Below are 12,545 nucleotides of genomic sequence, written 5' to 3' on the forward strand. Positions count from 1 at the left end.
AGCATCACTTCATCCTTAAAAACCAAATTTGTCATAAGAGTATCCAAGGTATAGAAAGAAGAGTGGGAAGTTTCCTCCAGTGTAAAACACTACTGCTTGTTTAAGCTTGCTATTCAGATGCTGGGAAACGTTACTGAGACATACACAGTTCTGTGCTTTCTTGGCCAGTTCACTCTATCTGCTTCGCAGTACAGAAGTCCTGCTTTGGATCTTAGTGATAACACAGATAATGCCAGAATGTAAGAAAGCTCAGAAACAAAAAAAAAGGATCTTGATCAGCCAATGCTAATGAAATTCAGGCAAACTTTCCAATGACCTTTGGACCTTGTCTCACACCCTTGTTTTATTTAAGATAGAACACATCTCATATGAAGCCTCCTTTTACGTGCTCATCCTCTACCATTGACTCTGGACTGGGAATGACATGTAGTCTTTCTGCTGACTGGTTACAGAACGAACCATAACCCTCAGTAACGGTAAAAAGTGGAAGAAGGGAGAAATACTTTTGTAAACTGCAGATATTTTTTAAATGTCTTTGTTGCCTGAAAGTTTATCACAAAAGTAAACCATGAAGTGCACGTGGTATATACAAAAAGCAGCTGATTTGGATGCAAGGCAGTTAGTATCACTCTATGTTAACATTACAGCAGAAAGATAATGGAGCAGATAATAAGCTGTCCTCACTCAGAACAACTTTTAACACCTGGAAGTGAGTGCAGCCCAAATCTCCCCAGTTATTAATGCTGGTGACCTCTTGTTATTAACCAAGAACAGTAGAAAGGAAAGGGCAAAGATGACACAGGAAAAAAAAAAAAAAATCAACAGAAAAAAAGCAAGACAGAAAAAGGTGAAAATGGTAACCTTTTGAATATGCACAGGACTCACTACAGAAGCACCAACACAGCGAGTTTCCTGCAAGAGTAGAAAAAAAGATCAAGAGGCAGAAAGAAGACAAAGAGACATCCATGACAGCTTCTCAGAGCTGTATCAGGAGAACTTACTTTATGGGGTAACACAGGCAAACAAATGCTACACATTTCCGAATAGCAACTGTGGCATCTGAACAACGGAGAGTGGGTACCTGGCCTTTCAAGCAGACTTGCTGTTGTGTTTTTGGTCTGCATCCAAAAAGTGCAGATTACGCACATAAAAAGAAGACAGTTTTGAGATAGTAGATGTATTTTTTTCCTTGAGAGACTTAAAGGTCAGGACAGAATAGGATAAGCGGAAGAGTTTAAATCAGAGCGCAGACATTTGAGAACTCTCAACCTTATTCAGTATGGAAAAAACAAGCAATAGGCAAGTGATCCTCCAGTTTACTTCACTGATAAATAACATGTGACTTCTGTAATCAAAACCATCCTATCTTGTGTATATATATTGTCCTATGTAGGACTTTTTTTTTTGTTTTTAAGAGAATCACAGCCTGTAAAAAATAAAAATTCAAATAAATTTTTTATTTTCCTATGAAATTGTAGAGTTATCTGGCACCTGTATAGCAGGCTCCTCTTCTGGTTCCTGTATATTGAAGACAGTTGCAGCACTGTCTGCTCCCAGCAACCGACGAGCCATTTTCTCCTCGTACGTCAATCTCTGAACAAAAAATAAAAGCGGGATGAGGAGGAGGGAAAAGAAGAAAGAAAAGTTCTTATTTCTCAGTAAGACCTACAAGGCAGTTAGAAAGCAATGCTTTAAGTAATGTTAATAAAAGGGAGCAGCAACGTTTCCAACAGAAATCTTCTACCACAGTTTTTAAATGCATTTTTTTTTGCATTACAAGTGGCTCTTCTGGCTTAAGCAACCCTTGCCCCGACTCTGCCATTTGTTTCCATTCTCTTGCCAGGAACTTGGGCAGGAATGAGCAAGAGGAACTGCTTAAATCAGCATGGCCATCAAAAAAGTGCATGTCAAATCATCTCTAATCTTGCGCCTAGTCATTCTGCTCAATTTTTACATTAGAACCACACAGCAGAAACAACTGCCAAAAATGCGAAGGAGATACTACACTACATGATTATTCTGTCAAAAATATGACAGCTTCATAAAAAAATCTATTCTTTAAGTTTTTTAATTTCTATTTCTTCTTACTCTTTTGGAAATTAAGGAGAAAGCTTATAAAAGACAATTTTTACTCAGAAGGTAAAGCAAGTTAAAAGAAAACCTTAAGTGTACAACTCAATTATTTCATTATTATTTTTCCTTCTGCATTCAATAACACATTTCAGGAACTTAGACACTGTCTTACAAATCAACATTGAAAAAAAATAAAAAGCCAGTGAATGAAAGACAAACTCATTACATGGTAAAATGCCTCATTTACCAAAAAAAAAAAGAAAAAAGAATGGAAATTGTAGAATATTAATTCTACTTAATGCTTCCATTTTGAAAAAAAAGCTCAAGTACATTAATTTTAAAGGATGTCATGCTGTAGTTAAACCAGCAGGATGAGACTCCTGAAAACTAGGTACCAATCTTGGCTTGGTTACAAATGTCTAAGCAAGTCATGAACTTTTCTTCACTTGAATTTCTTCTGTGATCGCTCCAAGTGCCCACAGCCATGATTACACAAACAGAATCACCCAAGACAGGAATCTGCAAGGCAAAAGCCTCAAGGCAAGCACAAAACCAGAGTTTACTTGGTTCAAGCTCCCACATCATCTGATCACAGTTGGGTTCCCCCCACCCCGGGCCATGTGGGCTTTCTCAGGACATTCCATTCATTTGGCCAGGCCAAACACCTCTCTCACTTTCCAAAATAGGCATTGACAATCATGCTCAGCCCACCTCCTTTGGAAAAAAGGGAACTTATACACTATGAGACTGATTCTGCTTAACTGCTACAGAAAACTGCCCAACCCTATGCAGTCAATGGAGAAGGTTAAGTACAGAAGCACTAGTTGCTCTGAACGTTTTCCCTGCTTCAGTCCATTAACCTCGTTAAGAGCTAGAATCCAGCAGCTGCGGAGTAGATAGTCTGACTCAATAGGGTGTCTTGAACTACACCATCGTAGTCCACATCTCAGATACAGTAGCAAACATAGCAGACCTCTGAGCATGGTCCTGAGAAACCTAAAGCACGCTACCTCTCAGTGACACACAGGTATCCTGAGGCATCCAGATGCTTTTGACAAAACAGAGGTGATGGTCTATGTTTTTAAAAATTACTTTCCTCTTAAAAGAGATTCCTGCTTCAAAGACATTTAAATCAATGCCTTAGTAACTGTAATCAAGTCTTAGGAGAGTTGCTTCTTAGCAACTCTGAGCAGGAAGAATTTGGTATTTTATCTTTTATGCATATCTTAAAATGCAGAAAAATTAACGGAGAGCTTTGCAGCTGTGCATTTCAACCATTTCTATACTTCTCATTTTACCTCATTTCTTGACTCCTCAAGTAGATAGTTAATTCTTTATAAAGTCTGTAAGTTAGTTCTTTTTTATTCTGTTCCTTAAAAAGTCCCACAACCACAGGATCTAATGATGCTTGATTCCAAATGGTTTTATTTCTCATGATGAGCTGCCTCACCCCCCTTGGATGTCCACTTCCCACCTATTCTTTCCCCCCATTCTACTTTTTGACAGCTGGCAAAAGGTAGAATGAGCTTGGACTGATCGAGAGCTATGCATATGCTTACTGGCCAGCTACCCAGTGATGAACAGTCAAAAGCAAATGGCCTCTGAGGCTGAAAAAACCCTTGAGGTACAGACTGTGCAGGCTTCTTATGCAAGTTCATAATCTTTGAGACCTCCATTGCTCTGTTAAGTGCAACTGAAGTTGCCCAACAGGAGAAGCAATGATAGGCCAAAATATACACTACCGTTCCTTGAGGAAATTCAGCTTTGGAAATGCACTTTAAAATAACAGATACATAAAATATAAAAATAATCTACACACAATTATTTTATATGCAGCATATCTGTGAAACTACCCTTGATGCCCGCTCCCACTCCCCAGGGTATTTTATGTTTTTATACCGGTTGCCCATTGTTCAAAAGATCTTCCTTGAAGCGAAGTTTTCTTTCCAGATCCTGAATTACAGCATCTTTTGACCCTTGAATCTCTTCATCTGATGCTATCCTAGCAGTTCTGCCTGTTTTCTTGGGAAATCCCCTGCAAAACAGTACAGGAAAATTCATCAGCTTTCCTGAAATCACCGATATTTAGGAATTTATCTGGAATCACTGCTATTAGTGAAGAAAACAACATTGCGTCTTTGAAATTAGAAGTCTGGCATCTTACTTACTCTGCTATCCCTCCTAATTCACATCACTGATTAAATCATTAGTTTAAGGACAAAGTTGAAACTATGGTTTATTTGTGCATTAGTTAAAATAGGGCTCAAGACTCTGTAGCAGCAGCAGTAAACACCATACTCTCAGAGAGGAAACTGATGAGCAATGGCAATAAAGCAAAAGTGAGAGGAAACATGAAAGAGAAAACATGACTAGGTAAGTGGGAATGGAAGATAAACTAGGTTTCTCTGAAATACCAGATGGATAAAGATCAGAAAGATGTAAGACAAGGCAGTTAATTATTAATTTCCTATATTATTTATTAACTATCTAATTCCTTGTTACAGCTTCGCAATACACAATGCATAACTTCATGTTTATTCTTCATATCTCTGTGAACACATACCCAGAAGGCAACATGTAAAAGTTGTTTCTGAAAGAAGAGCCATTCACACAGTCTAGGTTACACTGGCAAAAAGAAAAACCATCCCTGTAAAGCAGTTTTCAGCAGCAGGGCTTCACAGCGGAATAGCAACCACTTAGCAGTTTGCGCTCACAGGGCTAAGCTATTCTTCATACCAGTCTAGAAGTTATGATTGCGCTTTCAGGATGTCTTGCTCCCATTTTCTGGAATGGCACAGGAATTTCTTTTATTCCAGCCTGCACTAATATTTATCACTTTTCAGTAATGTTATGACGGCTCTGTTGCTGGAAATGCCCAACAATGGTGGTTTCTACTGGAGATCAGCTGTTCTTACACAGTTGTGATGAAATCAGCATTGCTATCAGTATTTTAAACTTGTAGCACACCCCACTTCTCCAGCAAAGTCACACGTTATTGTTTAAAACATCAATACTGATTCAATATTAATTTAGTGGCTTTTTTAAACTTCATTGACTAAGCAGGGCTCAGCGCAATACAGGGGAATGACTTACACAAAATACGGAATCGAATCAGATAAACTGACAAAGTCACAGATGACAGAGATGGAAAAAATCAGATTATCATGTAAGGGGGTAAACTTCTTTCCAATACACAATAATTTAATTACCACCATCAAAATGTGAAACAAGAATCATACGGAGACAGCAAATTTTCTTGGATATTGTTGGTACTATGTTTCTGTAACATGGTTAGAGAAACTTCATTCTTCAGCAAGTCTTTTCAACAGTAATTTTTAGCATGAGTTAAAATGAAACAATACACATATACTGTCAAAAGCCAAAAAGGAATTAAGTGAATAGATGGAGAAGACAATAATTGGAAACATTTCTGCCTAAATTCCTAAAACATTTCATATTCTGTTACTGAAAGTAAATTCAAAATGGGAAAATGGCGAAGTTCTTGTAAAAAGAACTGCATTTTCACGTTAAATCACAGCAGAAGAGCAGACATTTGCCTAGTGTTGCAAAGAGCCAGAGAACAACATCCCTCACCCTAGAAATATTCAGCTGTTAGCTGGAGATCTTCTCAGTCATCAAGCAGAGTAACTCCCTCAGCATTTGGCTGGGGATCTTCTCAGTCACAACTAATAAAGTAAGTCTTATCCACTCTATTTTGGGGAAGAAGTCAGGAAAACTATCCCATCTACAGGAAGATAAGAATATGCCAAAAGGAAGGGGTAAGGTCTCTTTAAAAAAGAGGTGCTTCAATCACTCAAGAAATTTGGGGATGGTAAATGTAAAGGAAGATAGGGAAGGAAAGTGGACAGGAGAAGGTGGGAAGAGGGGATCAGAAGATAATGTCCCTCAGAAAGGCTGGACCATTAGCTGGAAGGCTAGTGGAAAGGTGGCATCTGTCTCTCTCCTCCCAGTACTTCCCTCCACCTTCCAGCCTCTTACCCCACTCAGCCCAGCACTGCCATGGAATTGAATTTTGTCACTTTTTAGATAAGGACATGCATATTAAGAGGGAAAAAAAAAGAGAGAAAAAAAAGAGAGAAAAAAAAGAGAGAAAAAAAAAGAGAGAAAAAAAAGAGAGAAAAAAAAGAGAGGAAAAAAGAGAGGAAAAAAAGAGAGGAAAAAAAGAGAGGAAAAAAGAGAGGAAAAAAGAGAGGAAAAAAAGAGAGAAAAAAAAGAGAGAAAAAAAGAGAGAAAAAAAGAGAGAAAAAAAGAGAGAAAAAAAAGAGAGAAAAAAAAGAGAGAAAAAAAAGAGAGAAAAAAGAGAAAGAAGAGAGAAAAAAGAGAGAAAAAAAAGAGAGAAAAAGAGAGAAAAAAAGAGAGAAAAAAAAGAGAGAAAAAAGAGAGAAAAAAAGAGAGGAAAAAAGAGAAAGAAGAGAGAAAGAAGAGAGAAAAAAGAGAGAAAGAAGAGAGAAAAAAGAGAGAAAAAAAGAGAGAAAAAAGAGAAAAAAGAGAAAAAAAGAGGAAAAAAGAGAAAAGAGGAGAAAAAAGAGAAAAGATGAGAAAAAAGAGAAAAGAGGAGAAAAAAGAGAAAAGAGAATTTGGCTGACTTCAAGGCAGCAAATTTCAAATTTGTCTTTACCATGAAGAAGCCCTGCACCAGATTTTAATGGAGACATGTATCCTACCCCAAAAATTCTGTGATACATTAAGAAATCCAGTTTTCATTTCACATTCTTACAAATTCCACACTTGAATGATAAAAAGAGTCTCAGCAGAAGAAGGCCTGCTTGTGCCTGGCACTGAATAAGGTAAAATGTACAGTTTACCTAAGAAAGTCACAATGGTGCATGAAAAGGGGGTGGGGGGCCGGTTAAGTGCTTGGAGTCCATTCCAAGCAACAAGTGAAAGCATTTTCTGAAGCTTTATCAGTTATCTCTGAAAACAAAAAGCCCTAAGCAAACACACCTATTTTTAAAAGGGGAAGTAGCACGATGAAAATTACAGGTCAGCAAGTTCAATGTCCATACTAAACGTAAGAAAACAATATTACAGTCCATTTCAAAACAATGTAGGATAATAAGAAAATGAAAATCAAATCATATTGAGCCTCACATTTCTCCCTCTGTTGGGCTGAAGGGCATGCAGATAGGCAAAAAGAAATAGCTTTGATAATACACTTCAGTTTATGGCTTTTGAGTAAGCCTTCAGGAGCTGCAATAAGTTCTCAAGAGGGAAACAGAGTCTGGCTGAAATTTCCATTGTATGGCTGCAAAACTGTTTGAAAAAGCTATTCAGAGAGTAGCAGTGATTTATTTTTTTTTTTCTATCAAACTAAGAATACAGACCAATGAAGTCTTTTAAAGGTCTATGTATACTTCAGTACTTGGTATTTCAACCTTAGCAACTGGAATAGTGAAATAAAAAAAGCATGTTTCTCAAATTGGCTGATAATAATAAATTTAACAAAGTTGCAACTTGTTTGCAGATAACAACTGTCATTTAGAAGAATCTTCATAATTAGTCTAGAGGTGGTCTAATGATGATGAAACTCAGCAAAAATGTTCAAAGCATGACAGCAATACAAATGGAAAATTAGCACTAACATGTTAAGCGTCTCTCAAGAATCTGTGAGATTAAAACTTGGACAATAACACCGTTATTTCAAAGAGAAAAGAAATATAATTCTGGGATACATTAGCATAAGACATGAAACTTCATTGTTTTCCCTTATTCATTGCTGTTGGACACTGAATCCAGTTTTACCACTGCACTTCAAGACAAATACAGCAATTTGGAAAGTTTTAGAACAAGAAAACTGTCAGATGGTTTTAAAAGCATAGCTTTTGTGACAAGCTCTGTCACACACATACACACAAATATCTTATTTATTTAGTCAGGAAATGAGGAGAATGAGGATAGAGAGGTGAATCAAATGTAAAACATCAGAAAATAGCTGGTATTCAATGATTCTCCACGTCCATTGAGGATAAGTAGACAACTTGAAGAACAGCAGGCCTAGCTTAGACAAAAGCAATGCAGAACTCTCTCCACCCTCCAACAGTGACAGTTAAACACTGGAACAAGTCATGCAGCAGAGCTAGGGAATTTTATTTAAGACAAGGTATGCAAGTATTTCAGCAATAGCCTGGGGATCCCTGGTAGCTTTTGAGAGGAGAGGCATACTCCCTAACAAACTTCCAGATCTCTGGTTATGTGCCAGAACATCCTGAGCTTTGCACAGTGGGTGTGGAAGTGTCATCCAAGACCTGGTTGAGGCAACTTGCCTGAAAAACAGATTCTCTTCTCTTTACCTACATTTACAAATAAGTATTTAAGCAAGTAAGTAGTCAGTTTAAAAATATAATTACCAAAATGAGTATCAGTCAAAATTCCTTAAAATGCCTTTAGAAAACCTTTCTCTTTTAGGACTGTTTCAAATAGGTACAAAAAAAGAAGAGGTGCACAAGGAAATGTAATTCTTCATGCAGACGCTCTATTTCCACCCCCTCTTTAGAATCCCTTTCTTTCTCTACATATATATAATTAAAACATGTACATAAACACATATATACATACTCCCACATGAAGTTAGCTCTTAGGACATATATTCTTGAGATGAATTTCAAAATGGCTACAGGGCAATGACAACAAACAGAAGGTCCTTGGTAAATCTATGCTCCAAAGCACAGATCCATTCAGCTTGAGAGATAGTTTACATGTCAAGACAGCCTGTCAGCTAACTTCTTTCACCTGCTTTTGCAAATATTTTTCACCATCCTCACATGTCCTTATCTGGATGCATCAAGTTCCTAAGATTTATGTCCTCCTTAGTGACTCAGCTTTCTTTTCATCTTTTCTCAGGGATAATATCAAGCAAAACATTTTGCCAATTCATTTATGTATTTGTATGTTCATTCTTCACCTGATGCAATTCTCAGAGAATATTGTGAGTATTAAGGTAGCAGGAGATAGCTGGAGAAGGCTTATTTCAAGATACTGACACCATTAGTCTCGAGCACACCACCACCACAAATGCGCAAAGAAACTACTAGCCTTTGAGAATCAGGCTGCAATTCACATAGATTTTAAGCATCTCTGAAACATGCATCACTTCAGCCACTGAGAGCCTGAATACAGACGTAGATAAAAGCACACAAGTCTCAATGCTTTTGGACAGAAAGGGCACAACAAAGTTGCCAAAACTCAGTCATCTTAATTCATACAGAGATTTGACAGCAAAGATTTTTGCAACCTTGTCTTGGCTCTGCTTAGTTTTGAATATTTGCCCTAACATTTGTTCAGAAAGACGGCCAAACCAGCAGTACTTTTCATGTTTTAATTACACAGAGCACACGCTGGATGCGATTCCCTCTTTTCCTATGTACCTTTTACAGTGTAAACAAGGGCAACAGGCTGGCTGTTGTTATCCCTCCAAGAACAAATTCCTGTTTGCAGCCAAAAGGGCTCCGTTTCACAGAAGTCCAAATCAATTCTCTGGTACTGAGGTAACAAAGAGTAACTTGATTTTTCTTTTAAAACTAAAGCCTTCCAAACCCACAGTTAGTTCCTGCCCACTTAATACATTTTTCACTCACTGTAAGAACAAAGTTACTACAAGCACTGTAACAGGTCACAAACTTTGAAGCTGCAGCTGCATATGAAAATCGTTTTAGTCTGATCTTGTCACACATGCTGTGGAGACCGGGAGTCGGCTCTGTTCAGTAATGTGACGTTACATGCATCTGAATTAAGGGAATGCCCAAGGCACAGACCTGACTAAGGATGACTTGTACTAAATGAAACAAAGGTAAGAAAAGTTCAATTATTTCTACCACCCAAGAAAAAGTTATGAAACTGTAGATGGAAAAAAATAAATCATGCCTCAGCATTGGATAGGATCAAGACTGACATGAATAACATACATTTCTGAGCAAGTTTGATCCTTCTTAATGATTAGATAACACAGAGAACAACTCACTACAAACTGCATGCCTACCACTGAAAATTTCTTTTTCTAAGGCTTATCTTTAAAAATGCATTTTTACTCTTCGAAAGAATTACTACTTTTTCTTTCTCCTGTTCAGTTCCTTCCTCATCTGAACAGGTTATCCCTCTGCCTCATGCTGCACTGGTTACCATAGATACGTAACTTCCATTTGCTTTTCAAAAGATGTCCACATATTTGGATATCAATTTAAAAAAATACTACCTATCTTATCTGCATTTCTGATTGTTACCAGCTTCATGCTAGAACTGATGGTCAAGAAGAAATCATTAAAGCACTGACTGCTCCCGAATGTAGAAAAGGCTGGCACAGTCATAGAATCATAGTCCTGAAATCTTGAGAAGAAAAGGTAACTGCCAGAAGCGTGTGAAGAAAAATGTACACTGGACTGAGAAAAGGTAATATATCCAAAATATTAACCTTTACTCCAGTTGATGAAATGCCACTGGTTAAGGACTCCATGACTATCAAGCACTGCACTTGGCTCTGACATTCACAGACATTTCTGTGGCACTCAGATCTCCTTAAAATAAGGAAGTTATAAAATTACATTCTCTGAAGAAAAAAATCTGCAGATCAAACAAAGCTGCAAGGCAATGCAGCAAACAGCCTCTCTCTCTTTTCAACAGTGTTTGTACTAACTCTCTTAATTAAGTTCACTTGTGATGTTACAACATTCTTAAGCATCTGCAAATACCATTTAGAAAAAGAACTGGATAAAGACATCTTGAAAATTAAGACTTCCAGATGCAATGATTGTCAGGATACACTAGGTCAGTTATTTTGGCTACTGTCTGTGTGTTTCCGTGCTAAATCCTTGATCTCTACTTTGAGCAACTTCAGTTGATTAGATCCGGGGCATAACTTGGATTTCAAAGTTCAAGTGGAACAAACATGCATTCATCGTATTTCAAAAAAGCCAATATGGATATATATTTTATGATAATCATGTGCACATACATAATAAAAAGGTGTTACATTGTGCAAAAACAAAGCCGCCAATATGAGCTGTTTCTTAATGCTATCAATAAGAAGGAATCTGATATCACAGACAAACCACTCAGGTGTTGGTCTAACCGCCACAAGTAGTACCCAAGCCATGGGAGAAGGAGGTACAACACAATAAATCAAGAAACTTTAAACAAAAATGGCCTAATGGACAGGAGCAATAGCTTAAGAAAATTGGGGGTTGAGAATGATTGGAAACCCTAATATTTGCTGGAATTTCTCCAGTTACAGAAATACTTGTCTTCAGATATATTTTTCTGAGATCCAGGGAAAACTCCAGGTGTGACTGAATAGGTAGCATAGAGATATGAGGTGAGCTCCCTCAGAAGCAAGAAAACACCCTGACCTTTCTCCTCAGTTTGATGTCGGAATTCTTAACCAAGGTTCTTCCTCCTACATATCACTATTTTTACATCAATCATACTGCAGGTAACCTCCATTTTTTACAGTTGTGACAGACGTAACTTGCAGAAATGGGAAAAGTAAATGTCCAGTCTACATAGAGCAGCAATACAGTTTACTCTAAAATGAAAGCTGTCATTTGTACTGGGAGACTGTTGAAAGCTGCAACATAAAAAGACGGAGAAGTGTAGCTTTTCCTTAAGAATGGTCACCATCATTGCTAAATGACTCAAGGAGCATAAGGGTTACTAAAATATCTGCTTCAGTGCTACTTGAGGCAGAATTCAATGGACAAGCCACAGTGCGCAGCTGCAAGCACAGACCAGCAGCTATGATTCAAAGGGAAAAAAACCTTCAGCTCTCTCTGGTGTTGCTATTCTCCTGATTCCCACAGAAACTCCTTTAAGATTTGGATTTAAGGTTCTAGAGATCATTGAAAGAGTAGTTAAATTTATTATGTAGAGTGATAAAAGCAGCTTATTTAATTACAGTTTACAAGATACTTTAGACACTCTTGTCTTCAAAACAACGTTTTGTTTTCCATTTTCCATTCTTCTCCAGAAAGTAGCAAATTTAGAGTTATGTTCTTTCACCAATTCTGTACAGTCAGATTTTTTCTGTTTGTGACTAAGGTAATAATACTGTAGATATCTACTTTAAGAAAAAGTCTGCTTTAAGAAAATATTGTAATTTGTCAAGTTGTTTTCAAAAAGATGTATGTATAGCCAACAATACAAATGTTTTTTATACTTAGAAATGGATTCCATTTCTCCAGGCTGGATGACTCCACACCTTTCTGATTTATGTTCTTGTTATTTAAATATTCACTAAATCCTTCTCATGGGATTAATTTTGCTTTCACAAATACTCATATACCAATGTGCTTACCTAGAATTTTTAAGTATACTTATTTCTTTTCATACAGATATAATTTGTTTTTTCTATGAACAGTGAAGACCAGATTCTAGCTTCTACAGATTTAACTGTGGACAAACCTCCCTCAACTCTAGGTTTCTGTCACATTAACTCTTCTCCCTGCAAGTAACCTTTGTAACTG

General features: G+C 37.2%; 1 protein-coding gene across 3 annotated transcripts in view; it reads right to left on the reverse strand.

The window, feature by feature from the left end:
- PALLD (palladin, cytoskeletal associated protein) overlaps positions 1-12,545 on the reverse strand; it is a 202,196-nt gene that overhangs the window by 20,332 nt on the left and 169,319 nt on the right. For 2 of the 3 annotated variants that reach the window (XM_086463791.1, XM_086463792.1), the window contains 2 exons: positions 3,973-4,108; positions 1,492-1,593 (listed from right to left, as the gene is read on the reverse strand). In XM_086463791.1, coding sequence (XP_086319917.1) covers positions 1,492-1,593; positions 3,973-4,108 — 238 coding nt within the window. Of the gene's footprint in view, positions 1-861; positions 913-1,491; positions 1,594-3,972; positions 4,109-12,545 lie in introns of all 3 variants that reach the window. The other variant, XM_086463790.1, reaches the window with a different exon arrangement.

This window comes from Leptosomus discolor, chromosome 4 (assembly GCF_034619465.1).
Source record: "Leptosomus discolor isolate bLepDis1 chromosome 4, bLepDis1.hap2, whole genome shotgun sequence".
In the NCBI taxonomy this organism is placed as follows: Eukaryota; Metazoa; Chordata; class Aves; order Leptosomiformes; family Leptosomidae; genus Leptosomus; species Leptosomus discolor.